This window comes from Mytilus californianus, unplaced genomic scaffold (genome assembly GCF_021869535.1).
Source record: "Mytilus californianus isolate M0D057914Y unplaced genomic scaffold, xbMytCali1.0.p SCAF_14, whole genome shotgun sequence".
Taxonomy (NCBI): domain Eukaryota; kingdom Metazoa; phylum Mollusca; class Bivalvia; order Mytilida; family Mytilidae; genus Mytilus; species Mytilus californianus.
The window spans coordinates 36,980,083-37,007,314 of NW_026262626.1; the positions used below are offsets into that span (position 1 = coordinate 36,980,083).

General features: G+C 32.3%; 1 protein-coding gene across 1 annotated transcript; it reads left to right on the forward strand.

Moving 5' to 3' along the window:
- Positions 1-512: 512 nt before the first annotated feature.
- LOC127724472 (beta-1,4-galactosyltransferase 5-like) lies at positions 513-27,232 on the forward strand. The gene is made up of 7 exons (XM_052231438.1): positions 513-751; positions 5,601-5,830; positions 13,088-13,275; positions 15,539-15,661; positions 19,626-19,721; positions 22,741-22,888; positions 27,117-27,232. The coding sequence occupies exons 1-7, from the start codon at positions 526-528 to the stop codon at positions 27,159-27,161; spliced, it is 1,056 nt and encodes a 351-aa protein (XP_052087398.1). The 5' UTR covers positions 513-525; the 3' UTR covers positions 27,162-27,232.

Below are 27,232 nucleotides of genomic sequence, written 5' to 3' on the forward strand. Positions count from 1 at the left end.
AGGTAGACATATTTCAACATTTTTTGGGCAAAAAGTCACATATTGCTACATTAGAGCCTTAAACCTGAATTTGTGCTATTTTTAGCTTTTACCATCCGTACAATATGCATGCATATAAAAAAAAATGTCTGACTGACTGAATTGTGACGAAATTAGTGCATTTTACATTAAAACTGTATTTCTGATGCTAGTTTGCGCATACTGTTCTTCTTGGATTAAAATACTGATATTCATGTGTGAGGAAAACTTATATGAGTTTCATGGGTAGGTAACACATAACAAACATCATGTATGTCACTTATATACTATACATTTTGTTTGAATTACAATGTGCTTAAAACATGCACGAGGACCTGTATATGGGGGGTCTTCATTACTGTATTCTTCATTTGTGACCTTTTTTCTCTATTCTTTCATTTGTTTAGCCAACATTATCTATTCTTTATATTTTATGTATCTACGGTTATCTGATGAATATTTAAAGTATAATTTTTTTATTTCTTCTAGAATACACCTAGCTATCCAATGCGTGTTATAATACTTTTAGGATTGTTTATTGCATTTACCGCTATTGTTGCGTTCAACTTTGTATCATTATTTTATGATGTTACAATATTTAACGGAAAATTAAAAAAAAGACTTGGCGCTGAAACCCATACAGAAGCTAGGCAAATGTCATTCATGTCATCTTTATTGGAACAAGCAGACATCATTACGAAGCAAAATTGCACATGGCCGCCACATAATTTGAGTAAGTAGGAGTTGTTGTTCTTTTTTTATTTCTAGCGAGGATAAGTGTACATTTTGTCTTTGGCTGTGCATGTACTGATTTTCTGTCATGGATGGATATCCCATATCCTTTGTTTTCTATCATTGTTATTCATACGGCATGAAAAGACACCATGTAACAATTTGAATTATTCGTTTTTTTAAGTTTAATGCCATATTGCACAGTGGTTTAATTTAGAAAAGGTTTTTTTATAAAAAATTTTTTTATTAAAATGAAACTAAGACTTGTTCGTTACATTTAGGAACAATACCCTAAACAAATATTTTTTTTGAATCAGAAAAAATAAATAAAGATCAAACAAAACTCTCCGTCACTATGATCTTGAGTATCCAATATTCACGCGGGATAGGAGGCGTGCATAATAGTAAATATATAAAAATAAGATAGTTGATGTGGTTTGATGGCAATGCGACAACTCTCCAAATGAAGTAAAAGTTAACAACTATAGGTCACCGTACAGCTGTCCACACTGCTCAAAAACCATACCGCATAGTAATTAGCTATAAAAGGCCCCTACATTACAAATGTAAACAATTGAAATGAGAAAACTAGCGGCCTGACTTAGGTACAAAACAATAAACGAAGAACAAATATGATATATATAGCATCTAACGACAACCACTGAATTACAGGCTCCTGACTTGTGACAAGCACATACAGAAAAATTATATACAAAACGCAGTCTTTTTTTTTATCCCTTTTTTGTGGTCTCTTTTAAAATCGGTTGAGATTATACTACAACCGACCAAAAAAGATAGCTGCTTACTATAAATTTATATATAATATCGATGGACTATGTTTATATTTCTGATTTTTTTCTGTTTGTGTGGTGTATTTGTGCTCAATTTGTAGTTACCTGTTTTTATATTTCGTTACTGCCGGTTGTCTTTTTGTTATCTCCTTTTTTTCATGGTGTTGTTTGTTTTTACGACTTCTGATTTTTTTATCGCCCCTTCACCCGTTTGAAGACTTATCTCTATTTTTCAACGACAACGCGGGCAATTTCTTATCGGAATACATTCTCCAAATTGGTCTCCGTCATAAATATGTATGAAGTTTTTGCCACCTGACGTTCAGCAAACAACAGTCAATTAAACGTATCTCCTCTGAAGGTACTATGATAATTGAATAATTAATTTTTAATCCTTTGAACAGATATATATACACGTGTCCTATTATTTTCAAGATTTAGAAAAAAGAAAAAAAACCACGAATATTGAATATATACGGAACACATCGTGTTACTGCATTAAGTGTTTGTTTCATGATGGTGATGATGGATTGCTGTTTAACGTCCACTGCGGCATATTTAGGACCAGAAGAGGTTAATGTGATATAAATATTATCCCAGCTTTGTACAAGACCGACTGTCTGAGCCAGATTGTTTACGTGCTAATTCACAAAGTTACAGTCCGCAGGAAGACCTGTCACCCTCCTCATACACATTAATCTGACAACGAGCCGACTATTTGCTCTCATTCCTTAATGCGGATGAGCGGAGAAGCAGCAAATAAAAATTTTTAAGTTTTTGATTCGACCCAGCTGGGCTTTGATCACACAACCTGCCGCACTCGAGGCGGAAACGAGACCACCGAGGCTATTTTGCTTGTCCCATAAGTTTTGCACTGGTTGGAAAAATGCCTAGCCAAGGAAAGCTGTTCGCCAAAATATGCATGTTATTTTAAAAGATGAATATCTAATATTCGCAATTGAATTAAAACAGACAAATGTGATCATAAATATTGTATATCTCAGCCTTAGAAAAAAATCACACTTTATAATCTTTTGCTCTTTAGCTGTATATTAATGCGCATTTAATTAGTTGTTTTGTTTCATGTTTCCCCGCTTAGTGTATAATTGGTAGTGTGCTTGAGTGTAACTTTACATTGTATATGTTGTAGTTCTTGTTCATTCAACTAAATGTATTTTACAGTTCTTATTCAATCAACTACATGCATTTTACAGTTCTTATTCAATCAACTACATGTATTTTACAGTTCTTATTCAATCAACTACATGTATTTTACAGTTCTTATTCAATCAACTACATGTATTTTACAGTTCTTATTCAATCAACTATATGTATTTTACAGTTCTTATTCAATCAACTACATGTATTTTACAGTTCTTATTCAATCAACTACATGTATTTTACAGTTCTTATTCAATCAACTACATGTATTTTACTGTTCTTATTCAATCAACTACATGTATTTTACAGTTCTTATTCATTCAACTACATGTATTTTACAGTTCTTTACCTCCATTGCTACATGTATTTTACAGTTCTTTACCTCCATTGCTACATGTATTTTACAGTTCTTTACCTCCATTGCTACATGTATTTTACAGTTCTTTACCTCCATTGCTACATGTATTTTACAGTTCTTTACATCCATTGCTACCATGCATGAAGTCAGTCATTCCACATAATTATCCACTCCTTTTTATTCTGTGGTTAATAAACATTTGTCTTACTCGTTTAATTCTTGGATTTCATTATCCATGTGGTTTTGTTGTGTTGGAGAATATCATACTGAACAGTGCCCCTTAATTTAAGAATTGCATGCTTCATTTTGTAATGTTATTGGGTGTAAAAGCGTTGACCAAAGCACATTTGCATGAAACGCGGAAGTTACAAAAAGAAGCTTTCAATTGTATAATTCCATTTGTATGCTACAACCATGAGATTATAAATTTTATCAAATTTGTCGTTTGTTTTCCTTGTCATTGTTAGACTGGTGATTACTGTGAACCATCAAGGTCCCGACAATTTTCGAATTTATAACGAAATAAACAAAATCATACCAAAAATGCATAAAAATCACAACTTCTTCTAGCCATATGAATATTTGTATGTCGTGTATAGCATGCTAACATTCTGAATGAAAACACAAGTATTACCAATATCTCCTAATGACTACAATTACAAAACTAAAAGTTCAGAAAAATTACAAATCCATATAGTGATTGACAAAAAAGGATGCAGAATTTGTGTTTAAGTGACTTGTATAATCATGCAGACATGGCTGAATATCTCTTTATTTTCAACTCACAAGAATAAACAAAATAAATCTGCCAAAAGATGAAAAACAATACAAAAATCAAAAATTAAAACACACACGTTAATTTGAATCAATAAAGTAAAACACCATAAAAAAGAAACTGTAACGATCATTACTCACATAACGGTAGAATGTAACATACTGATACTTGTATGGTTGATGTCTATACTATTATACCTTGGGCGCATTACCGGAGCACAGGTGTTCAGTCTTGAAAATTTCAAACATATATTGGTGATATGAATGATTGGATTGTTTTTTGCTTCCTGAATGGTACAGTTGGCCCCTACTCCTCACCAACACTTCTTTTCAAAAGTCCTCGACACTCTTAAATGAGGTTTCCCAAATTCTTAGTAACTGCAGGTGCGTGCATTTTTTAACGAGCCAGCTGGGAAATACGAGGCCAGTAAAACACCACAAAAAAGAAACTGTAACGATCATTACTCACATAACGGTAGAATGTAACATGCTGATACTTGTATGGTTGATGTCTATACTATTATATCTGAAGGGTACAATAGGCCCCTACCCCTCACCAACGGGAGTGTAACACTTCTTTTGAAAATTCCTTGACACTCTTAAATGAGGTTTCCCAAATTCTTAGTTACAGGTGCGTGCATCTTTTAAACGTGCCAGCTGGGAAATACGTGGCTTTTCATTGACTACATATTTAATCACAGAATTAAACACTTACTGTAGTAATTTTTTCTATATAAATATTAAGATCCTTTTCAAGGTCATATTTTTCACTAAATGAAAACAAATAAATGAAGAAATTAAACTACGCAAAAAGATTAATATCGTATGGCCCGAGCTATCTGTGGACCGAATGAATCCATTAAAATTTATCTTTGTAAATTTTATTAATACTGCTAGGAAATCAGTTACAAACAAACAAAAAATTGCCAAAACCAAGATAAGCCAAGACAGTAGAGATTTACGTATGAAATAAAATTGGCAAAACTAATTCCTTACTTAAATGAGAATCACTTTGCGTCAAAGTGAATATTAACAGTATGTATCAAACCAATACGGTTTTTTTCCATGAATTGTTTAGCATGTTCGATTTGTGTATTGTTTTAGTTGGAACAACGGCCAAGCTATGTATTATGACAACATTCGTGTGAGTAACTCATGAAGTATCGGAAGACTTTCGAGAAGTAGGAACATACTAATTTGACACGATTATGTGTGGAACACCGATAAACGCTTAATATAACATCTTGTTTAACGGAGATAAATACACATTGAAAGGATGGAGACTGAAACCAGACTTGCATAGATATGTTCACACTCAACTTTTATATATAATACAACTATTGACATACCCTGTGTTACTATATCCGATTTTTGTACGGTTGTAAGAGCAAACACTTGGCCCTTCAAATGATAGTTTTTAAATCATAGCCATCAATAATGTATCTTTCAGCTTGTTAAGTCTTATGTATTGGTTTTCAGTTGGACGTGAACCGTATACAACGTTAATGAAACAAGACAATTGACATAAGTTATTAACTATTATCTGTGTTTTACTTAATCCAATATCCATAGGTCAATATTTTTTCCTATATAAGAAAATTCAGTCCTCTCACCTTAACTGCTGTCTTGTCTTTTCAATATTGGCAGTGCTGGTAGATGCCTCTTTGAATATTCGGACATGTCTTGATCCTTCAAATGGTAGTTTTAAAGTTATAACCATGCATACATTATCATTCAGCTTATTCAGGCTTTTGCAATGGTTTCAGTTGGACGTGAACCTCTCAACCGGACACTTTTTGACCTGAAAACGCTAAGTACAGTGTTTGGATATATGAAGAAGGGCCACTTTAAACCCCAAAACTGTTCATCGTATCAAAAAATTGCAGTTGTTGTTCCATTTCGTGACAGAGAACCACAACTACGGATTTTCCTCAATAACTTTATACCACGTATTTATCGACAGCAATTGGAATTTACTATATACGTTGTTGAGCAGGTAAGTATCGATTTATTTTCTTTAAAAAATATAAATTAAAGCAGGCAACATAGTTAACTGGTGTTACATTCTCTTTCATTTTTTGAGTAGACAGTTATCTAAATGTAAATCGTTAAAACATTAGTGTTTATCGTCTCTTTAATGACACGTCTTACACCGTTAACATTATTCACCAAATATTAAAAAAAACCAATAATAATATACATTTTCACATCATTTATTGTTTAGAATAATTTCTTATTTATAAATATTCTAAATCAATTGTTTATCATGGCGTTGTCAGATTATTTAAGACTTATGAGTTTGACTGTTCCTTTGGTATATTTTGGCTCTCTTTTATATGGTATCTGTGCTGATTTTATTATTTACAACATATGAACAAACCATTCGAAATAAAACAAAATGTGTGCATGTTTTAGTAATTGATTTTCTGTGATGAAGACTACCGTTTCACGAAATTTGGACATAAAGGGCATTTAGAATAACTCGCTGTATATACATAATATTAATTAAAAGTAACGTCAATAGCATATAGTTAATTAACCAGGTTCACGAACAGTTATCAATTGTCAAAAGTCAGTAAGCTTCGAAACATGAAATATATACTATGATTGAAAATTACCACGCCAGTAAGTGTCCTGAGAACAGTTGCCTTGCTGCATTCATCTTATGATTGTCTTTAAAAAAAGGAATATCAAAAGTATGGTGTATTACACATCGAATTAATGTAAATATTAGATACAAGTATTAGGGACTTATCATTTTTTATCTGGGAGGGAGACTGGTCAAAATGCAGGGGGGGTCAAGTTTTTTTCTGTATGTGGAAAAGGGGAGTTCATTTTTTTTTATAAATTCAATGTGGGGGAATCAATATTTTTTGCACATGGAAATAAGTAGTTCATATACTTCAAGAGACAAAATGTCAAGAAGAACATTACATCAGTCAAATCGAAATATATTTTTAACACCATTCATATACAATTAGGTAAGACATCACAAGACTTTAGTGATGCAGGATCTGAAGCTGCCATTTTGTGTCATTTTGTCCCATATAAAATGCATAGGTGCTTCATAATCCGAATAATTTAGTCGTTATATTTCACTCACTTCGATCACTAAATTAACAAGCATTACTGCCAAGTTTTGTTATAATCAGCTTAATAGTTTGAGAGAAATTAAGTATAGATTAAAACGAAATCTACGGCGATTTGTGCAAAATTTTGTCCAAAAATACAAATCACGTCGCATCATGGAAGAATATAGTGTAGAGCAATAAATTCTCCAATAAATGATTAAATATTCATCTAATCTGCATACAAACAGTTGAATATTGATACAACAGATGATTCTGAGATGATGAACAACACTAATGTATCTTTTTGTTTCATTACAAGATCGCTTTGTGTCCATTTATACCTCTCACCCCCTCAAAATTTGTACTTTTTAGGCTAATAAATCAAAATTTTGAGGTTACTATCACACATTTATGAATGAAATGTGACATTAAATGAGTAATTGAATTGTTCAAGCTGTAAGCATGAACTATCCATATAAAAGTTTAGAGACTCAATGAAGGTTTCAATAAGGCCTTACGTAAAACTTAAGTTTAAGCAGCGTTCAAGAGAGGGACATAATAGATCCCTCTTAGTAAATAATGTGTTGTTACTGTTTCAAAAAGTTTAATTTTTAATGTATATTTTTTTACAGAGTTACTTTGGATAAAGTTTTCTTTAATAGCCCAATATAGGAAATTAGAAAAAAAAGTCAGAAAAAGCTATTCAAAGCACTGGCTTGCTCTACCTACTATTCATGGAAGAGGCCTCATGGAAGAGCCCTATTGCAAGGCAATTTTCCCTCAAATATGTTTTTGGACTCAATCCACTGAGAATATTTCATTTTCAATATTTTCGTGAAATAACATCATGATAAGTGTTTTGAATGTTAAAATTGTGTTTAATAGAGGGGGATAACAATAGCCTAGTCAATTAAGCTCTAAAATCGCCCAACCTGCAACTAATTGCAACACAAGGTTTTTTTAGTTCAAACTATAATATAGACTTGTACTAACAACATACTAAAACTATACATTGATATAATTTGCGGAAAAGGTTATTTTGGGGTGAAATATGTGGTTTTTAGAGAAAAAATGCTGAAAACTGGAAAAGAAGAAAACATGTTATTTATGGTTACATTTTTAGACCTAAAGCTTGTTGAAGACAGGAAACCTTATCTTAATAGAGTATTATGTAGTCCTCTAGTTATTATTATTCATATTGAAGTAATTTTGAGGTGAAATGAGTGATATTTAGTGAAAAAACGCTGAAAACTGGAAACGTAGAAAATCTCCGTTGTTAATGGTTAATATTTTTGAAATTTGATCTATATAGAAAAAGAACATACTATTTTATGTTTTATTTGTGAAGTCCTTTAGTTATCAATATTAATATTTGGGTAATTTTGGTTTAATATATGTTTTAAGACTGAAAACCCGGAAAACTGGAAATGAAGATATCTCGGTTATTGATGGTTAAAACTTTCAAATTGGAATCTTGACAGAAAATAGAGAATACTATCCGATGTTTATCTTAAGAAGCCCTATAGTTATTAGTATTTAAAAAATTCTAATTTTTGTGTAAAATGTGATTTGTAGATAAAAATTGTGTGAAAAAATGGAAATAAAAAACTCGATTATTCATGGTTAAAACTTTTAACATAGGATCTTTATAGACAGACTATATTATCTTATGTTTATCGCATATGTATTCCTCTTGTTATCGATATCAATAATAATCAATTTGTTGTGTGAAATATTTTGTTTTAGACACTAACTACAAAACAAGAATATATCATAGTACACGGATGCCCCACCCGCTCTATCATTTTCTATGTTCAGTGGACTGTGAAATTGGGTCAAAACTCTAATTTGGCATTAAAATAAGAAATATCTTATCATAGGGAACATTTGTACTAAGTTTCAATATGAATGGACTTCAACTTCATCAAAAAATTCCTTGACCAAAACTTTAACAAAAAACTTTAATCTGAAGCAGGACAGACGGACGAACGAACAGACGCACAGACAGAAAAACATAATGCCCCTAAGTGAGGGGCATATAAAATGAAAATTTTAAAATCTTGGTTATTTCTAGTTTGATTTTTAAAAACGAAAAAATGGAGAATGGAAACAGGAAATGTGTCAAAGAGAAAACAAGGCCACTAATGGGTCTTATACATAGCAAGTAAATCCGGCACACGGAGGTGGGCTTCAGCTGACCCCTTAATTATTTTGTACACTAGTTCAGCAAAATGGACACCACCCTAAACTCCAGTACATACAAATGAACCAAAAGTATCACCAAAAAAAACACACACAAGACAAACAAAGGCTAGAGGTTCCTGACTTGGGATAGGTGCAATAATGTGGCAGGGTTAAACATGTTGTTTGAGAACTCAACCCTCCCCTAGTTTCTCTAGACAATATAGAATAAACAAACACACAGTAAAACTCAGTTTAAATATGTGCATTTCGTGGAAGTTTGAAATTTTATCTTATCTTTCGGTTATGTATTTATAGTAATTATACGTGTAGGTATAATAAACAAAAAATTCGTAAGGGTTCCGCGGAACCCAGTGTCTCGCCTACTTTTGCTGTTAATCGCAGGCTCAACAAAAATAAGGAGAAAAATAATAAAATATATTCCTCTCTATACTATCTTTTGATTGTAAGTAGCTTCCGTCCAAGTTTGGTAAAAATCCAGGATAGTTTATGATTCTAAAAAATGTTTTAAAAACTTAAACTGCAGACTGTATGTAATGTTAACTGGAAGAAAAACTAAGTCCATTTATAAATAAAATACGGAAAAAATTGAACAAGATTTTAACAAAATTTCCTTCTAGATACTAGCTTTCGATCATGAACAAGCTTCTTTCCATGTTTGGTACAAATCCAAGATAGTTTAAGAAAGTTATTAAAATTTCAAAAACTTTAACCACAGAGTGAATGTAATGTAAACTGGCAGAAAAACTAAGTCCATTTATAAGTAAAATACGGAAAAATGGATTTTTTTTTTACAAAATTTACTTTTGAATATTATCTTATGATAATAAACAAGCTTCTGTCCAAGTTTGGTAGAAATCTAGGATAGTTTGAGAAAGTTATAAAAATTTCAAAAACTTTAACCACAGAGTGAATATTTGTGGACGCCGCCGACGACGCCGCCGACGACGACGACGACGACGCCGATGGAATGTAGGATCGCTATGTCTCGCTTTTTCGACAAAAGTCGAAGGCTCGACAAAAATGATTGTGTTCAAAAATAACTGTAAATCAGTTTGGTTACTGACTTTGATTTTGTCATGTTAATTGCTGGAAAATTCATTTTTCTAGTGTCTTTGCATCGTCATTGACTGTAGTCCTTTTTGTGTATTTTTTCATTAGCTACTTTTTCAATATTTGAATTGCATAAAGTCACAGTTAAACACAGACGATGTGATTGCAGATTTCTCTTAATGTGTTGCTAATTTTATTAAGCAAGCTCTATCAATATCGTTTGATTTCAGATATATAAGCTTTTTAAATTTAGGAACATATACTAGTTCACTGAATTAGCATTAAAAGAGGGGCAAAAGATACCAGAGGGACAGTCAAACTCATAGATCAAAAATTAAATGATATTGTTTAATGCAATTTCAAGAGCAGCTTTGTCAATACGATTATAAGTTTACCTCAAAAGCTTGAATTTAAATAGTAATTGTACTAAAGTGGTCCAAATTTGGATGTTGAAAATGAGATATGCACTGTTGAATGAATTAATGGGATCACTTCCTGGAGGAAGTGTTAATAGGAACAGCGCCTTGTGTGTGTACCCTATAAACCTGCATGTATGTGGTGGTCTGAAACATCAACCAAATGGTAATGACAAAGAACTAACATGGGTTGTCTGCTATGTGAAAATATTATGGTCAAAGATATAAATATACTTACTAGTATATAAAGAAAAAACATTACCAAGTTCTTTATTTAATATATCTCATTGAATTAATTTAATAAAAGATAATCAGCTTAGGCTAAGAACTGTAAAAAAATGATCATGCATCATCTGTGTATGAATCAAAATTTGTAGTGTCTGTGGGCGACTTTGATGGCCAGAGATAGCGTTTAGATAGTCATGTCTTATCTGAAAGTATGTCTTGGTTTTTTGTTAATCGTTTGGGTTGCTTTCTCGTTGACTTTAAAAACCTCAAATCTCTCTTTATTCATAAATATACTCTATTACAGATATATCAATGTTAAAGACGCTGTTTTCTGCTTCCGGAATGCTGACCTGTATTCAACTCATTTAAACGAAACTATAAAAATATTTAAAAAAATACACCTCATGACAAAGAATATAAAAGTTTTATGGTCCACTAAACTCTATCAGTGATCTCTTGATAGTAAGTTTGATTGCTTGCCAATGAAACCACCACTTATTATAAAATCTCCCCACTTTAAAAACATAAGAAGATGTTGTATGATTACCAATGAGAAAACTTTCCACAAGAGATATCAATGATGAGGGTGTGGATGTAAACAACTATAGCTCATCGTCAAAATATAAAACAAGTCAAACGAGAAACTCAAAGGCCTGATTAATGTTAAAACAATAAACGGATAAACAAATATGACAGACAGCAAACAATAACAACCAAGTAATAAAGGGCCACTGACTTGTGATGATCATATTCATAGTGTGCAGGGTTAACCCTGTTTGCGAGCACTCAACCCTCCAATAATCAGGAACAGTTTTTATTTAGGGGCCGGCTGAGGACCACCTCCTGGTGCGGGATTTTCTCGTTGCGTTGAAGACCCATTTGTGGCCTTCAGCTGTTATCTGCTCTTGATCTGGTCGGGTTGTTGTCTCTTTGACATACAGTATTCCCCATTTCCATTCTCAATTTTATTTAAATAGCAAACAACGTAAGAACAAATTGGAAAAACCAGTTGGAAAGGGCTCAACTCAAAAAGATCAGCACGGAGTATATGACAAATTAACAAAAAGACACTGAGTTCTCATAGCTAGTTCAAAGCTTAGTAATTACAGTTGATGAATAAATACTGTTGGCACCGACTAAAATATAAATAAGTACACCAAAGTGAAACGTGGATTCAGTGTTACAGTCAAAGCTTTATTTATATGGTGTGTGAGTACTGAGATCGTCGCAAATTACATGAGTAGCTATTTGCTTCGAGGAGCCTGAAATTTTCATTTGTGAATAAAATATTTAACATAAAATCATTTAACAGTCATCATTCTTATTTTTTTATGAAACATTGTTGAATTCTAAATCTTAACATGTTTATTCCAGAAGGTAAATGAAAAAAAAATATATTGTTTTCTTTCTAAAGTTGTGGGGAAAAAAATACATTAAAGACTTTGAATCTTGCAATAACATTTTTTTTTTATAAAAAACAAAACATGACTTTCTGGAACCCCTCCCCCAACAAAAAATTAACTGTCTGTGCCTTTAACACAGGGGCAGAATTCTTTCAAATACCAAGTAAGAATGTGACTAAGTTGGTAACTCTAATTCAGCACAGTTTTCCATTTATAGGTTACTTACCAACACTATTTTGGGGAATTAGATTCTTGGATTGTAAAATAGCAGAACACAATCTCGGTCTATATCCTTATTCAAATATACAAATTTTGAGACAGGAAAGTGATTCATTTGTAATATTATTCTTTTAAATTGAAATAATTATGTATTGTATTGTATTATTTCAACTGTTTTAAAAACTACAGAACATTTTTTGTATAACTTAATTTTTTTCAACTTTGGGAAATAAGGGGAAGCAACTCATATAACCTTACTTTTACTACTAAACATTTTTATAAATTACACCACTTTCCGCAAAATATATTTTTGTATAGTTTTAGTATGTTATTCATAGATAGTAACAGACTTGTTTTTCAGAGAAAAACTTTGTGTTGCAATTAGTTGCAGGTTGTTCACTAAATTGACTAGACTACAATTTTTAAATGTTTTTACGGGGGGGGGGGGTCAAATAAATATTGTGAAATATTATGGGGGGATCAAGAAATTTTGTATGTTTGATTTCATAATGACCAGCCCCTCCCTCCCAGGTAAAAAATGATAAGTATGCACAATACAGGTATGCAATTTCAAACCTCTATCCTTTGGGTTATATCACGATTTTAACTTTTAGGATATACATATATTTAAAAGTCGTTTCACTTTTCCCTATTTTTGCAGACTCCTGGTAATCCGTTCAACAAAGGTATGCTTATAAATACTGGCTTTATCGAAGCAATGAAAGACATGAACTATGACTGTATAGTAATACATGACGTTGATATTCTTGCTGAAGATGACCGAATTCTTTACACGTGTGGTGATAATCCAGCCCAACTCAGTACTAAGATTCAGAAATACGGATATAGGTATATATGTTCAAACTTATTTTGTATCTCATAACAGTTCTTGTTAGTAAGCAAATAAAACGTATAGACTCGCCATGTTCAATGCGGCGAGGTAAAATGAAGATATGACCAATTTATCAGTGTTACAGATGGATACCGACAACGTATACCATAACTTTAACGCACGTTCACGCTGCGTGTACACATTTAGTAACTTTATTCCAATATCCGCGTTTTCTAGTAAACTCGCATTTACTATTACAACAGAAACGCAGTCACAATGGACATGTACCTAATGTCGTCCAATTCAATCTACAGGGGCGTTTACTGTTTGTCCTTTTAGTCTGTATTAAAACGACGAAGATTTCAAACGAAATCCTTTACATGGACTTAATAATAAATGCACTATTTGTAAACATTTAAAATAAACTATATTTTTTTGTTTAAGTTTTAATTTTATAAGTTTCATATAGTAACTGAACACATAACAACAACGGATTTTCCACAACATTTAACACTCATAATTTTTAATTGTTCAATAGCTTATTCATATGTTGCAAATGATAAATAGATAAAGTATTGCTTAAGAACAAAATCTTTTCAGAAATTCTTCTAATTTAAAAATGCAATACATAAATTAGGCCGTTAGTTTTCTCGTTTGAATTGTTTTACATTGTCATTTCGGGGCTTTTATAGCTGACTGTGCGGTATGGGCTTTGCTCATTGTTGAAGGCCGTACGGTGACCTATAGTTGTTAATTTCTGTGTCATTTGGTCTCTTGTGGAGAGTTGTCTCATTGGCAATCATACCACATCTTCTTTTTTTATATATACGCCATTTTTTTCTTTTTATGTAGTTAACATTCAAGACGACTGATTTACATCGGCAAATCTGCAAGACGTTGAAAAACAGATGACATGTACTAGTCTCTGAAGAGATTGTCTTTAGACAAAACAATCCTTTCAAAATATATGTCGTTGTACATGTTTCATAGCATACAAAAATATCCTATATATTCTAAATTGTTAAGCTGGGTTTAAACCTGCAAATCACTTGCTTATTGAATAACACCTGTTGTCGAAATTATTTCATAAATGTACATAAAGTATTTAAAGACTAATCTTTAACCAAAGCGCTAATTTAAAACTAGACATTTTAAGTTCATCGGAGCATATCATCACACACAATAGGTATATCAACAAATCTAAAACATCAACACTTTACTAAACGCATTTTCTATCCAATTTACTAACTTACACAGTTTTTCTATCATTCAGTTTCCATATATATATGACTATGATGATTGACCTGATTTATTTCTTCTTATTTTTTAATTACAGTGTGTAATAAGGATTTTTAATAAACAATTAATCAAAACAATACATTATCGGTTAACACGCATGCTGCGCAAAGCAATTCATCCTTAAAAAAAAAGAATAACTGATTTTCAATAATGGTACATATCATTCAAGAAACTTTTCATACCTTTATTTGATGACGAAAAAAAAATATTTATCAATTGCGGATGGATAGTTGTCTCATTGGCACTCATATCACATCTTCTTATTTATATTGATATATCAGAAATAATGCATCCTATTGTATTATAAGAACAATACATCTTTGAAGAAAAAAAAAATGTTTGCTCTTTTATTATTATTTTAGACAAAAATGTGTGTGACCGTACACAATTTGTGTTAAATAATCCATCATAAGGTCTTTAAACGAACATTAAAATGTTTGCATTACATTATAAAATAAAGATAAAGAAAAAAATAGCACATGTTTTTAGATTTTTGGTTAGATTCGTGTTTTCTGTCCATTCTACAAAAATTACAATACTAAATGTACGCGGTAATATTTGATTTTACAGTAATTCCTTTTAAGTCAAACAATCCAACATAGAATTATTAAGCTTGATCATGATTTTAAAGAATTGGCACTTATGATATATGCGACAAATGTTTCAGTAAGAACAGACTCATAAAGCTCGGAAATTTGGCCAAAACAATTCATCAAGCGGTATTAACATAATTGAATTACAATGCTAAAAATTTATATAGCTCACAATTTGTGTAAAACAATCCACCATGAGACTAACAGGACTGAATAGTAATACAAGACATAATTGTGGAAAAAGAGGATAATTTGCGTTTAAAGTGGTTGTCGACAACTATTTTGTTAAGAGTGAACTTGATACTTCTCACCCATCACAACGGAGCGTTACGAGTATCTTTATCTCGGTGTTTTTTAATATTACATTTTTTTCTCTACATTTAAATAGGATGCCATATGAGACAAATTTTGGAGGTATTGTCATCTTTTCAACAGAACAGTTCAAAACAATAAATGGTTATCCAAACCAATTCTTTGGATGGGGAAGTGAGGACGACGAGGTATCTAGCAGGTGATGTAAATGGTTCCCTAGTCAATAGGCATTCATCTTGTATAGAATATGCATATATGGATTTATCAAAGCATAATATAAAATATGTATAATTTGTGAGTGTGTTTTTGACTCGTTACGTTATTTTACAGTTGACGTATGAAGGTGACAGTAGTTTAGCGATGTAAGTCGATTGCGAGACACCCCAAGATAAAAACACACACTGAGAAAATTGAATGAACTCTAACAGGAGTGAGTGTACTTGATATTGCCTTCCATTAATGATTGGATAAACAAGGAACGATATATTTTTAGATATAGCTTTCAATGAATCTGCAGTGTATTTCTATGCGATTTGTGTCTCTCTAAATGTGTGTTTACGTGTCTGCGTTTTATAACAGCTTCGAAGCAATTTTCTTACATCCCGTTCTGTTGCCTGTCATTGTTAATCTACCATTGGTAACTTGTACTTATAATGCACTTCCATGTTGACCATTTCGAATGCTTTTCCAATGCACTATACCCCCTTGCCATGTCTTTCAAATAGAAGTGTCTCCCCGTTTGACATACGTGCATGTCATTGTATATATTTGTGTCGTTAAACGCCGCCGTATTCGATAATACTTTTTTACGTATGTGCATATGGAGTTTAATATTTGCAAAATACGATAATACGAGGCACTGTCCTGTATACACATATACAAATGAAGATCTGTACATATCTCTGGACTGTTCCTAGAGAGACCAGATAACAAGTTTAGTCTGCAGCAGCCTTATTTACAGGAATTGTCTGGAGTAGATCAGTGTTCATGTCTTGTCTGAATAAAACATACCATTTAGACTGAAGCCATCTAAAATATAAAGAGATATCTATGGTTTAACAATTAAGAAGTTAATGTGTTTTCCTGTTCAAAATGTAGTAGGTTGAATTAAAGAGCAGTTAAAACGTATGTGAAATGTAATCTTTTGTACATGCTACGGATGCTTCAATTTTTACATGATTCGACTCCACTATGACCAATTATATTTCTTGTTAATTACATATTGGTTCTAAAGGTAGTTGAAATTAAAATTGTTTCTTACAAACTTAGTTCATATCACGTACAGCTTGTCTCTATGTTTCTCAAATTATGAAATATCCATTAGACTAGAAAATATAATATTTGATTTACCAATATCAAAAATTGGTCAACCAAATTGATGTTCTGAGCTTCCTGGATTGCCCGGTGTTAACCGGCACCTTAAAAAAACAGTCAACCATCAAATTGCTACTAAAGTAAGATTCGGTAATTGTACAGCATCAAGTTCGTTACCTTGTAATTTTCAGTCACCAAATTGCTACTAAGGTAAGACTCGGTATATGTACAACATCAGGTCCGTTAACTTGTAATTGCCAATCAACAAATTGCTATTACGGTAAGATTCGGTAATTGTACAGCATCAAGTTCGTTACCTTGTAATTTTCAGTCACCAAATTGCTACTAAGGTAAGACTCGGTATATGTGCAACATCAGGTCCGTTACTTTGTAATTGCCAATCAACAAATTGCTATTACCGTAAGATTCGGTAATTGTACAGCATCAAATTCGTTACCTTGTAATTTTCAGTCAACACATTGCTACTAAGGTAAGACTCAGTAAATGTGTAGCATCAAGTTCGTTAACTTGTAAGTGTTAAATATTGCATTGAAATCTTGATTGAGCATCTAAGAAATATTTTTTTTTATAATTGAAACCAACGGTTAATGATCTGTTTGGTCACTGAAACGATGATCCTTAATATATAGATAAATTATTGTACATCCGTGCGTCAGTAATCTATAATATAGCTAACAATTATTAGGCATTGACCACCGCTGTGTCGTCTTGTCGCATCAGAGAGACAAAAGATACCATAGGGAAATTCAAACTCATAAGTCGAAAAATAAACTGACAATGCCATGGTTAAAAAATAAAAAGACAAACATAGAAACAACAGTACACAAAACTAAACATAGAAAGCTAAAAAGCAACACGAACCTCACCAAATTTTGGGGATGATCTCAGGTGCTCCTTCCAGTCCCCCTACAAAACCACCCATCTAATGTTGTGCTCACATTTGTTCCAGCAGCTAAACTTATGTATTATACACGTAACCACTGATCTGTCTTTCTGCTTTCTGTTGGTTACATCCTGGCTGAATGTTTAGTAACAATACACAAATAGTTATTCGCACAGTTCCTTTCAACTCACCACAAGTTCCTCAGACACGCCAAACACACAACCTCCTTCGTCTCTTTTAATTGACAAGCAGAGCAAATTATGGCATGACAAATTATTGTTCATACTGTCAACACGTTTTAGTCTATTTTCCGTTTCTAAAATAATAATACTGTCGTTTTTAGCCTCAGTTTTCGATCAGGGAAATTATCTCTAAAGAATAGTAAAAATCTTCTTGAATAAGATTTGCAACGAACAAACGCAGCAAATGATTAAAATAATAGACGACTTACTTTTATCAGGAATTTTTATCTTGGTGCCGCCCCTAAAAAAATTGAAATTGATAAAGTGTTACGGAAACTTTTTATACTGTCCACTCTTAACGACCATGTGCACTAGGATGCGCTATTTTGCGCAGAGACATGTCCAAACAGTGCATTTTTGTATTAGCGTATGATTACCGATCAAATAACTGAATTCCCTTTTTATTTCGGGCAACAATGAATATAGAATTGCAGACATTTTGCATTTTAAAAATTGATTTTGGACAGTAATGTGTATACTTTGCAATACCGACTGTCAGTTGAAATATCACTTCACCAAACTCAACATATACGTTGACGATGAAAAAAAGAATGGGATTTTGATGATATCATCTTCGCTGTTTTTGTGTATTGAATAATTGTGGTTTCTCAGAAGTAATATTTTTCATGACCTCAAATAAGAAATATGTATCTACGAGGAATATTATAATTAATGGTAGATATATCAACATCTTTGATATTGCTGCAATATTGTAAAGATTTTGAAAGAAGAATGTACAGTAGATCTGTATAATGTTTAAGAATACACATCTGATTTTCACAACTGGTTTAAATTGCCTAATCACAATAGTTCTGAGGGCGATCTTCTATTGTAGATAGAACAGTTATAATAGGTGAATAGATAAAGCATCCACAACCCTGGACTTCTACTAGATGACGAAGTCAAGGGCAATCAAATGAAGTTTTCAAGTTAGCGCATTATTTATACTAAAAATATTAAACAGTAGACGTTTTAGTATATGCAAGTGATGCTTCTTTTACTAATTTGTTAGTCACTTTTTTGTTATCGAAAATATTATTTGTAGATGTGCATTAAAATACTTGAGCATAAGAGGAGATATCATTGTAATGATTTTTAGTTATAATCAAACAATAATATATTCGCTTTGGACATACGAAAACAGAGTGTTATGGGCGCTCTGAAGGCGCTTAGTATAGGTAAAAGTTTGAAATATATAGTGACTATGTCAATTTTTGGGAAAGCAACATTTATGGTTTTGAATTTTTATGTTAATTTAAGAATATATAAAAATGAAAGTGTCATGAATATAGTGAACAGGGGGAAATAGGAACTGAAATAGTAATAATTGAAAATTAAAAAAAAAAACAAACAAAATAATAATAAAAAGTAACAACGGTGTTTCCTGACTAGTTTTAGAGCAGTTAAGACAGATCACTTCTGTAACAACGAGTGCCGGTTTTTTTCCTCATTCTGGTGTTCTTATCTTGATTTGTATTTTTTTAATGCATTTGTAAGATTTGAACATCGGTAAACTGTAAATTATCCGAAATTCAATATTTAACAACTAGCTATAGTTCTTACAGGTTTCGTTTATTTATTTCATAGCCCCTTCTGCTAGTTTTAAAGTTGATTTAGGCCATTACTTGAAGAATAAAACTTAACTATAAAAAAAAATAGGACGATGATTTACTGTTATTTAACAAAATGTGTATACTTTTTAGAATTCGACGAGTTCACTATAAATTGTCTAGACCATTTCACCAATATGGCCACTGCGGGAGTGTGCAACATCAAAAAGCAGCCATTGCAACTGACAGGTATCGAACATAAATCACATTCAACAATTGCATGTTTTACAATTTGTTATGTATTGCTGCATTACTTGACATATTGTATGTATGAGCCCGCCTCTCTGTGTCTGTCTGTGTGTGTATATATATAAAAGAAGATGTGGTATGATTGCCAATGAGACAACTCTCCACAAGAGACCAAATGACACAGAAATTAACAACTATAGGTCACCAAACGGCCTTCAACAATGACCAAAGCCCATACCGCATAGTAAACTATAAAAGCCCCGAAATGACAAATGTAAAACACTTCAAACGAGAAAACTCACGGCCTAATTTATGTACAAAATAATGAACGAAAAACAAATATGTAACACAGCAAAAAACGACAACCACTGAATTACAGGCTCCTGACTTTGGTCAGACACATACAGAATATGGCGGGGTTAAACATGTTAGTGGGCGCCCAACCCTCCTCTAATCCTGGGACAGTGGTGCAACAGAACAATACAAGAACTGAACAAAACAATAAACAAACAACGCATAAGATCAACAGCAACAAATTACAACCACTCAATTACAGGCTCCTGACTTGGGACAGGCACATATAGAATGTGGCGGGGTTTAACATTTTAGCGGGCGCCCAATCCTCCACCTATCCTGGGACAGAGGTGTAACAGAACAACATAAGAACAAACTATAAAAATCAGTTGAAAAAGGCTCAACTCATCAGAAGGGTACAAATAGAAATACATCTAACAAAAACACAGAGTAGACGTGGACGGGTACTTGTATATCCAACAACAAAAAGACACTAAGTACAGATCTGAGAGTACTCGAAGTTACTGACAGCTAGTTCAAAGCCAATAACAACTAATAAAAAAAATCATGCATCAAAGACTAAATTATCAATCAATACACATCCAACATCCAATAGATTTTGTATAAAGACGTAATAAACAGTCAGAAAAAAACATGACCTTGTGCAATGCCAAGATACAGGTAACGACCGATTGTAGAGCCATGAATGTGCATATGTATATAACAATGATATTTAGTTTGCTTTCAATCTACTGATAACAAAATCAATATTAATACCAATAAAAATCAATATTCAAAGATCTAATTACAGTGTTGAATTGGTAACCTTTTAGAACAAGTTTATTTAAAGGATGGATAAGTTTATCCTGATCGTTTCTAAATTTCAGGGCTCGGTCAACAACATCTCCATAAAAATAAAGATGTGCTATCCCGTTTGAAATACGTTTTCTACAGGTACAACCAAACTTCAAAACCAAATCTTTGTATCTATGGAAGTATTTATTAAAGATTTTAAGTAATTTGAGGTAAAGAAATCCCTGACTTTATAATTTACCAGAAATACATAGATTACGTTCATTAGAATCCAAAGCGTCACAACAGAAACGTGCATAGCGAACGAATTGTGATATATAAACACCGTAAGATGGTGCCAAAGGAAGATTCATTATCCAAAAAAGGAAAATTAACAATAGGGAACGAAAAATCGTCCCTTTTGTCGTAAATTTTAGTGTAGAGTTTCCCGTGCAAAACTGAAATATCTAAATCTAGGAAAAGGCAGTTATTACCGTTTGTATTTGATTTATTCCAAGTAAATTCCTTTGGGTAAATTTCGGTATATTTAGAAAATTCTTGATTATTTAACGAAAAAATATCATCAAGATAACGGTAAGTGTTGTTGAATTTATCAATTAAACGCAATTTAGACGGGTCTTTCATGAGTTTGGTCATAAACTGTGATTCATAACAGTAAAAGAAAAAGTCTGCTTTTAAAGGGGCGCAATTGGTGCCCATAGGAATACCTACAACCTGTCGAAAAACTTTGTTGCCGAAACGTACATAGATATTATCAAGGAGAACATTAACAGCTTCAATCATCTCATCACACCTCCAGTAAGTATATCTAGCATATTTACCTTGCTCATTAGAGAAGAAGGCTTTAAATGAGTTTTAGCAAATATATTTGCATTCAGATTTACCAAACGACCATTCAATTAAATAGGAAATTTTTTGTTTGATAAGATTGTGTGGAAGTGTAATGTAAAGAGTTGAAAAGTCAAAACTGTCAACAGAATCAAAAGGACCATCAAAAGCACGTAATTTATCTAATTCATCCAAAGAATTTTTACACTCCAAAAATAGCTACTTCCACTATTTTCATATACTTTATTACAAAAGTTAATGATAAGTTCTTTGATAGTAGTTAAGGAACTAGTTAAAAGCACTGAAAGATTAGTTGTAGAACACTTACTAGAGGCCGAGATGAAACGATATTTTACTGGTTTTTCGTGCTGTTTAGGTAACCAATACATAGTATGTTCTGAAGAGGCCCCAAGCTGTGATGTGGTTATGATGTGTTTGTTAACTATATGACTCTCTGTGGAGCGCACGGACTTGAATGTAGATGAATTTAAAATTTCATTCTTAAGAACGTCCGTGTAGTATTTACGGCATACCACCACCACATTGTTGACTCTTTGTCGGCCGGTACAAACACAAACCGCTTTGAAAGTTCTTGAAGTTTGTTTCTTATTCTAGAAATAGGCGTATTATGTACTCTTTTATTTATTTCTGAATTATTTTCAAAATGTGATATTCGAATATCCGCAACATTCATACATTTATTTAAATAAGAATCAAGAGATTTTTTATCAGATTTTGCCCGTTTATACCAATTTTTACATTACGATGAAAGAGCGTCTTTTGTGACCTGACGACACTGTTTCCAATCTATTTTAGATGGCGGACGATATTTTTGTCCTTTTTTCAAAAAGTTTTTAACCTCTCGGTCTTGAACGATATTTAGGTCCCCCGTAATAACATGGCCATAGGGATCATATCTAAAATTCGACGATTCACAGTTTCAAGTAAGAGGAGTATTATTTTCTACGTATGTGTGTGTGTGTGTATGTCTCTGTCTATCTGTCTGTCTGAGAGAGAAAGAGAGAGAACTTATGTACAAATCCATTGGAACAGATTAATAATACTATTTAATATTCTCTTTAAGGATGAAAATCAGAAGAATTTCAGAATCAATTTGGAAAAAAGATGGCCTGTTTGATCTTTTCGATCATGCATACACAATTTTAGAAAAACAAACAAAGCAATTATACTTATGGATTTACAGAGATATTGATATGAAGAAAGTGCGTCAGGTATTTTACATCTTTTTTTCGACAGTGCTTTGGATTATTATATTTAACTGAAAAATAAAATAATAAAAAAACCTGCAAAAAATGCAAAACGGAATGCCCCTTATCTAATGGCAAAATCAAAAGTTCAAACACATCAAACAAATGGACTTCAAACAACTGTCATATTCTTGAATTGGTACAGGCATTTCTTTATGTAGAAAATGGTGAATTAAACCTGGTTTATAACTACCCAAACCTCTTACTTGTAAGACAGTCGCATAGAATTTCAGAGCTTAGTACATGTCGTAATAAGCAACTGATTTTTTTTTTTTTTTAAAGATAAGAAAAAAAAAACGATTCCGATTGCAAATTGTATTATCAAGAATTCCAAATTTTAGAGGTTTTCCTGGAATCAATATAACTTACTCTATAAAATTGAGAATGGAAATGGGGAATGTGTCAAAGAGACAACAACCCGACCATAGAGCAGACAACAGCCGAAGGCCACCAATGGGTCTTCAATGCAGCGAGAAACTCCCGCACCCGGAGGCGTCCTTCAGCTGGCCCCTAAACAAATATTTATACTAGTTCAGTGATAATGGACGTCATACTAAACTCCAAATTATACACAAGAAACTAAAATTAAAAATGATACAAGACTAACAAAGGCCTGAGGCTCCTGACTTGGGACAGGCGCAAAAATGCGGCGGGGTTAAACATGTTTTTTGAGATCTCAATCCTCCCCCTATACCTCTAGCCAATGTAGAAAAAACAAACGTACAACAGTACGCACAGTAAAACTCAGTTTAAGAGAAGTCCTAGTCCGATGTCAGAATAGGAAACAAAAGAAAATAAACAAAATGACAATAATACATAAATAACAACAGACTACTAGCAGTTACTGACATGCCAGCTCCAGACCTCAATTAAACTGATTGAAAGATTATGTCTTCATCATATGAATATCAGGCACAATCCCTCCTATTAGGGGTTTAGTATTATCCCGTCATAAAATATATGAGAAGAACATAACCCGTGTCATGCCAACAACTGGTTTTAGAATAAATATGTTTAATTCCGATGCAAAGACCCTATAAGTGAATCAATATTAAAGCCAAAATATGCAATTTTTAATGACCTAACAACAGTATCGTAACTATATCCCTTCTTAATAAGTCTGTTTAAAGGTTTTGTTAGCTTTTGAGGTGAATACTGACATTTTTGTGCTTTGTAAAGAATATAACCTTAAAAGATTGGATGTGAAATACCCGAACGTATAAGATGTCTGCATGTTGAGTTATATTTACGAATGATGTCCTTATACTGATGATAAAATTTAGTAAATATTTGACTAGTTTATGATATCGAAAACCCTAGTGTAATAATTTTTCAGTAATATATAAATTTCTCTCGCTAAAATCTTATACGTTGTTACATACACGAGCGAATCGTACAAGTTGAGATATATAAACACCATAAGATGGTGACAAGGGACATCACCATCTAAAAATGGATAATTAACGATCGGAAATGAAAAATCATCTCTTTTATCATAAATTTTTGTATTAAGCTTCCCGTTAATGATATAGATATCAAGATCGAGGAAAGGACAGTGGTCATTGTTAGTATTAGCTTTATTTAAAGTAAGTTCAACAGGATAAATTCCTTTAGTATACATACTGAAGTTGTCACTATTGAGAGCCAATATATCATCCAAATATCTAAAAGTATTGTTAAATTTTTGTATCAGATGTTGTTTCGATGGGTCTTTGCTGATTTTAGTCATAAATTGTAACTCATAACAATACAAAAACAGGTCCGCAATAAGGTGTGCACAGTTAGTCCTCATTGGCATTCCGATAACTTGACGATATACGGAATCTCCAAAGCGAACAAAAATGTTATCAAGTAAAAGTTCAAGGGCAGATATAGTATCAAAGCATGTCCAATTGACATAGCTCTTTTGTTTGTTTCTACTAAAAAATGACCTAAAAGAGTTTGAACATATGTATTCGCATTCCGACTTTTTAAATGCCCATTTAATTAGGTGTGTGATTTTTTTCTTAATAAGAATATGAGGCAAAGTGGTATATAGGGTAGAAAAATAAAAAAAAATCTATGTATACTCTCGCAGAAATGGTTGCCTTTAACTTAGTTATTTAATAAAAGAAATAGAAATTCGTGATGAAAAGCTATATATAAAATATGTAAATATATCGGGACTTTTCACAGTTTGTCCTATCGTTATCGCCATTGTTTATGATTAATAAACGTGCACTGACAAAAACTTAACTAAAATGTCATCCGTTCAATAGTCCCATACCATTCCGATTATACGATACACTATTTCCCATATACAATACAAAATGCATTTTAAATCGTGCATCATTCCACCATAAATCGTACACTATAACGCTTTACACAAAACACCTACACCATACACATTTTATTCAAAAAGTTACACCATCCAAGGGATCTATGATAATAATACGAATATAAATTTGATACTATTTTTGACAGGATGTATGTTACGTTTCGGGACGTGTTATAACACAATTGTATGTTTAAAGTACCATTCTCGAACATGCAGAGTTATGAGATTGGTCTCAACCACGCTACGTGTATACACTAAAGAAGACAGCTGTGGGTTCTCCGATAATTTTTATTATGTTATCCGGCACAAAAGCTAAAACAATCCATGAAAATTAGCTAAAAAAATCACGTTAAACAAGTGAACATTTAAATAGCATTATTATTGATTGTTTTAGTGTCAAATGTAATCAAATATTCAATATCTTGCATATGCTAAAAAAGATTATCCTGTTTTAGACTTGTTTGCTGTACAATTTTGGTTGAAAAGGAAAAAAAAAAACTAAACAAAAAAAATGAAATTTAGTAAATGTGTGGAACCAAGGCGTAAATCAACTACACCTTCAGTAGACAAACATTTAAGTCATCATGCCATATACCGTATTGAAATCAAGAGAAAAACATAACAATTAAAATTGTTATAAAAAAAAAAAATACATTTTACATACTGTACATATATTACATGTATTACGTAAATTTATCAACAAAATAAGACAGGCTAGCAGATGAAAACCTCTTAGATTACTGAAAGTGTGTGTATATCAATGAAAGCTTCATGGAGTCGCAATGCATGAGGTGAAAAAGAAAAATGTAACTAAAAACTATAGTTTTTTTCTGTATCCTTAATTATAAATATACTATATATGGTCTTCCGGTTCACCATCTTTTTATTATTAAAACCACCGAATGTATACTGAATTCTATTTTTGATTGCTGTGATGTGCATACAAGTAGATTCATTAACTACGAACACTCCTCAGTAATTTGTTGGCAATGTTTGTCTTTTGTTTTTTGGTATGTAAAAATACCGGATTTTCAATTATGTTTGCCTCGCGCAATATCGAGAAAAAAAATATCATTGTCGAAATGCACATTATTCTGATGCTGTAAGTGTTACAGTTAATTGTTTTAGAGAAAATTTGATTGTGCTCCTCTTCTTGCCGACTGGTTCTTTTATTCATTCTTCGCTCAATTAACCATTAATGATGGTGGTGACAATATTTTTAGCGCATATCTTGACTTAAATTTTGAATTTAACAACGAAGATCGGTTGCCAAAAAAAAAACCAAACCTAACGATAAAATGGATGATATCAGTTCAATTCCATTTCTATGTACCAACATTCAAACAGCGTCTGCGTAAGGAATAATTATGATTTATTATGTCACTGTTTACAATGAAGTTTTTGTTCCAAGGGTTTCAGGTGAAACAGCTAAAAACATTCTATAAAGGTTGTACGGAGGCCACCATGGATCGGTTCGCTATTATGGCATATTTGTACCACAAAACTCCACAGATACGTTATAATTGCTGTAACCTTACCTCGATTAGGACATCAATATTTAAAAATAACGACCTACGTCCTCAAAATCTTTTAATTTTCAAATGTATATCGAATAAGCGTAAATCTACACTTATATCTAAACAACCAACACTGTGAAACCTTAATTCCGTTGTTTTTTTAATTTTAAAATGTACATCATTAAACTCATTATGCTTGCTGTTCAATGAAAAAAAAAGAAAGAAAAGAAACAACCCACGTCATTTACTAAGGCTTTCAACAACTCAACCAAGATGAGTGAACATACATATAGTAGAGAGTGATATCGAACATCTAGTGATTTTTAATTTATAAATTGAGATTTTGTCTTTGTTGCAGAAAATGGTTTCGTACATACCTATAGGCGGAAAAGTACACAAATGAGAACAGTTTAAAAGATACAATCATATTTATAACACTTTCAGACAATTTAATGTAGTGTATCATAAAAAGTA